Here is a 5,000-nt window from a genome sequence, read left to right as displayed (position 1 = left end):
ACTTGTTTTGTTCAACACAAAATAAACATGGTGATTTTTGAATTCCAAACTGGGAAAAACTAAAACAAAACACCAAAAAGAGGGATGCATTTCATATGGTGCTCTACTGTTTTAGCTACCTCAACAATATGAGATCTTAGGAACAACCAAACTAATGTAGACCTAACTATAGAACAGTAAGAGTTAAGAGAGTGACAAGTATATGAATACAAAAAACCCACTGTATTGATAGGGCAAAATTTGAAGACTTTTCAAGTAGTGCATCGGGAAAGTCAATTTGGTATAACACATCTCCCTTCAAGTTAATCTCAAGTTGTGAACTATAGTACTACCATATCCATATGGTGCCAGTTCACAATCAGATGCTTCTGGGCCATTTGAAATTTAAGAGTTTATGAATGACTGTCTCTTGCAGTTGGATAACAGCAGCTCTTTGTCAAGGGTATTACTGACATAAATGGTGCTGAATGGCTTAAACCAGAAATTGAAACTCATCTCACTGGGAGCTGACTGCTTATTATTGCTTATCAATCAAATTAGAAATAAATAAGTAGGGCATTTGGAATGAAACATTAATTAACAACTTTTGATATAACAACGTATATGAAATGATTCCAATTAGAAGAGATTCAAACAGGGTTGTTGGGTCAGTTCACATAAAACTTACAATAGCATTATAGGGCATATCAATATTCATTAACATAAAAAACTATAGGTTATCAAAAATAATAGTAGATTACTGTTTACTAATTAAACTATCATCACAAAATCAATACAAACAATAATATAAGCACCTCCCCTTAAAAACAAAAATAAAGTAAAAATCTAAAGGAATCTTACTCTTTGGTTTCTCCGGAGCTGGTTTCTGCAAACCCCAAATAGGTATGTCTCCTCCACTTTGTACTTTCTTGTACAAGACGCTATTATCACAGATTTCATTGTCATCAGTTGTGCCGTTCTTTGTTGCGTGGAGATTCAAAGATTTCCCTCTTCCTCCAGTTGTGCTAAAATTGAAGGTAAAAAAAAAAAGAAACTTACTAATGTTGGTTTACCTATTCTTAATACCAACCCAGCCAAAACAACCTATAATAAAGTGTTCATATTTAAATTAAAATCTCAATCAAAATTGTATAATAACATGAATAATAACATGAGATTTCAGTTAGTTAACAACAGCCATAATGAATGAATATATAAAGTTATACAAATTTTCACAAACTTTGATTACAATAAAAAAAAAATTGAAACACTTTGGTAGTCCATGCATTAGAAATATAATGGTTAAGTAAGAAATTTTAAATAGAAAAAAATTACAGTCATAATAAGGAACAAAGGATCATCAGCTTAATTATTAATTCTGGTCATGAAAAAAGGAGACAACACAAAATTTTAGTTAAAATTATTTAGAAATAGAATGGGATGGATGTATACTTTGGGAAGTTAATCTAATTTTGGATGTACAGTGACATAGCTAGATATGTTCTCATTTCAATCTTATTAGAACTCGTCAGTGAAGTGTATCCTTTACTTTTACTACTAAACATCAATCACTTGATGGGGAGATATAGGAGTTCTTAGTGAACAAATACTGAATGGGATGATAATTTAGAAATAGTCACAAAAGCGTTATCAGACTAACTCTCAACCAGTGTTGCACTTTATTGATTTCTTTTGATTAAAGCTAAGGCTAGGTTTGAGAGGTGGGAATAGTATTGGAAACAGAATCAACCAATTATTAATACTTATTGATAAATTTATTACTGATACAGTTACTTATTTCTTTGATCAATTTTTTTAGGATGAGAGTGATATAGTTAATGAAATCAATAAATCAGTGTTTTTATTTCATCAACCTCAGAGGAATAGATGAAAGGACATAATTAGACTTTAGAATCCCAGAAATCCCATGTTAATCTTTTTCAAAGCACAAAAAAAAAAATCAACAAGTTGGAGCTTATAAGAATATATATTTTCTTCAGCATTAAGAAGATCAAAGATAAGTCTCCTCCTGGATAAGAGTTTGGTCTAGGTATCTTTCTAAATTCAGGATTGCAAGGGAACAAATCACTCATGAATTCTACAGTATTGTTGTTGCTACTGCTGCCTGCAGTAATTAACTATATTTTTTGCACTATCTGCTGTGCTAATTTAAAATTAGGCGAAGTCAACTGTTAATAGTTAAGTGTCTCGACTACAAACAGTGCTGGTGATAGGAGAGGAACCACTGCCCTCTGGTTTTACACTATCCATAATGACTTGGTTACCTTCTTTCTCTAAAGGTAGACCAGAAGTAATATGCTTCAATTAACATACAGAACTATGGAATGCTCAGGCTAGAGTCTCTTTGATTATAGAGCCTGCTCAATCAATACTTAACTGAGACACAACCACCACTCATTTAACCAATGATGATGATGATGATGACAATAACTGTATTGTTTACAAATTAAAATATTAGAAAATTTTTTAAAAATGAAATATAAAGCATATTTCCTCTCTTTTAACTATCTCTAAGAGGGCACTAAAAGTATTAGGTCATGTGTTTGAGGAGATCGTTTACTAATTAAAATATTACCAATTATATATATATATATATATATATATAAACATAATACTTTTTCCTCTGGCTTTCTTTAAAAACAAATTACATTACATAAGACTGTATTGGCACATAATTATTTTTGTCATAGTCTGTTAAGATATTCTTAGAGTTTTTATATTATATGAAGGAACCATATATTCTAACTGGAGAAGAACAACATTATGCAACACATCTTCTGATTAAGTGAAAAATCAGAATACTTTAACTTCTCTTTTCCCAAACTCCAAGGAATCTTGACATATTGATGCAAAAAACCATATTTATTATACATCATATATGTTGTTTCATGTAGAAATATAGAAAAATAATTTTTGTGAATAATAATTATGATAATATCTAAGGGCTTAGACATCAAAGTGATGATACTGATGTTCACTGGCTAAGAATGTTCTATTTTCAATCCATGCCAACATGGAAACAGATAACCTTTCTATGTAGTTGATCAACCATTTAAAAAATATCAGTCAAAGCTCCCTGAAATTATAGCCTACTATTGTATAAAAGGAAGGACTCATTAAATATTGTTTGTAGTCTTGAATATGCAAACAAAAAATGGGATTGGTTACAGTTAAAATGCCTTTGATTATATCAGTTTAACCACAGCTATATAAACTCTTCCTAATAAGAAATATTGACAGTGTATGTCAAAATTTCAACCAGGTTAATATTCTAGGAAAAAGCAATGAAGATGAAAATGAATACACAGAAGAAAATGGCAACATAGAAATGATACCATCCTACCAATCTACCACTGTGAAACCATTGCAAATTCCAATCTATATGTAATATAATCAGTGAAAACAACAGAAATATTGATTATGTGGCTTAAATAATTGAGAGAAATCTTCCAACCAACATCAAATAGATTGGTTACATTCAATAATTCTGGTAAGGCTGGCGCTTTTTGGTCTTTATGGACGAATCAAATAGACTTTGGGAACATTGATGCACAGATTAGATAGACATTCTGAATATTGATGCATGGACAGAAGAAGAAATATCTGAACACAACCAGTATGACTGCAATGCGCACAGCTTTTGCACATCTGCAAGCCAGAAAGACCATACACTATCATTTAATACTACATTGATTTATTATCATCATTATCACCAGATACAATGCTGACAAAATAGGAACCAGTGAAATACAGAAGGGTTGATTCAATTAACTGTACACTGCAAAATCTGTCAATAAAAATGATGATGATGATAATAACTCTTTCTACTGGAAACACAAGGCCTCAAATTTTGGGGAAAGGATTAAGTCGATTATATTGACCCCAGTGTGTAACTTATTTAATTGACCCCCAAAAGGATGAAAGGCAAAGTCAAATTTGAACTCAGAACATAGCAATGAGCAAAATGCACCTTAATAGAAGATGGGATGTTTCCAACTGGAATACTATAGTCATAAGCCTGAGCAGATAGAACTGACTCAGGGCTAAACAAGTAGTGGTAGTAGTAATAGTAGTAGTTGGAGGAGGAGGCTGGAAGAAAACAGGGTTGGAACAGGATCTCAGGTCTGATATCAAGAAGAATTCTATTTGCTGAGAGAGAGGTATGTATGTAACTTGAATACCCAACACATTGGTTGTTGTGGCAAGAGTTAAAAGTTCACAGAGAGGTCTGCTGTCAGGAAGAGTTTGAGATAAATGTTTCATAGTTTATCAATGAAGAATAACTGTTTACAAGACTTGAAGGATGGGCTTTTTCACTGATGGAACATTTTGTTTATCTAGATGACATTCAACCCCATAAACCAGCTAACAAGCCAGTCCCTTAATAAGACAGGAATGGAATGAAGTTAGCACTTTACAATCAAGAGAACAAAGTCAGTCATGAAATGCACATGTGCGCGCGCACACACACACACACACACACACACACACACACACACACATACATACACATACTACACAAATACCAGCCTGTGGTTGTTCATTATGGATCTCACTGTATACTTTCAATTATTGTGTGTGCACACAAATACATACATGCACACACGCACACATATTTTTTTGTCTTTTACTCGTTTCAGTCATGGGACTGTAGCTGTGCTGGGATACTACCTTGTAGAATTCTAATTGGATGAATCGACCCCAGTACCTATATTATTCTAAGCTTGCTACCTATTCTGCTGGGCTCTTTTGATGAACTACAAAGCTAAAAGAATGCAAACACACAAAAACCAGTTGTCAAGTGGTGGCAGGAGACAAACACAGACTCAAAAACATACATACATTACATGTACACACATACACGCACACACACACAAAGGTATCAGGCCTAGTGTTTAGGGTGATGCATTCACAATCACAAAATCATGGTTTTGGTTCTCAAACCAGTGGTGCATTATATTCTTGAGGAAAACATTTCCTTTCACATTACTCCAGTCCAC

General features: G+C 32.9%; 1 protein-coding gene across 48 annotated transcripts in view; it reads right to left on the bottom strand.

Annotated features, from left to right (window-relative positions):
• LOC106869124 (sorbin and SH3 domain-containing protein 1) overlaps window positions 1–5,000 on the bottom strand; it is a 487,488-nt gene that overhangs the window by 106,529 nt on the left and 375,959 nt on the right. For all 48 annotated transcript variants that reach the window (XM_089352588.1, XM_089352590.1, XM_089352584.1 and 45 more), the window contains one exon: window positions 841–1,004. In XM_089352588.1, coding sequence (XP_089208714.1) covers window positions 841–1,004 — 164 coding nt within the window. The remainder of the gene's footprint in view (window positions 1–840; window positions 1,005–5,000) is intronic.

Source organism: Octopus bimaculoides, chromosome 5 (assembly GCF_046866305.1).
Source record: "Octopus bimaculoides isolate indiv1 chromosome 5, ASM4686630v1, whole genome shotgun sequence".
NCBI lineage: Eukaryota > Metazoa > Mollusca > Cephalopoda > Octopoda > Octopodidae > Octopus > Octopus bimaculoides.
The sequence above is the reverse complement of the archived record's forward strand: the minus strand, read 5'-3'. Positions and strand labels throughout refer to the sequence as shown.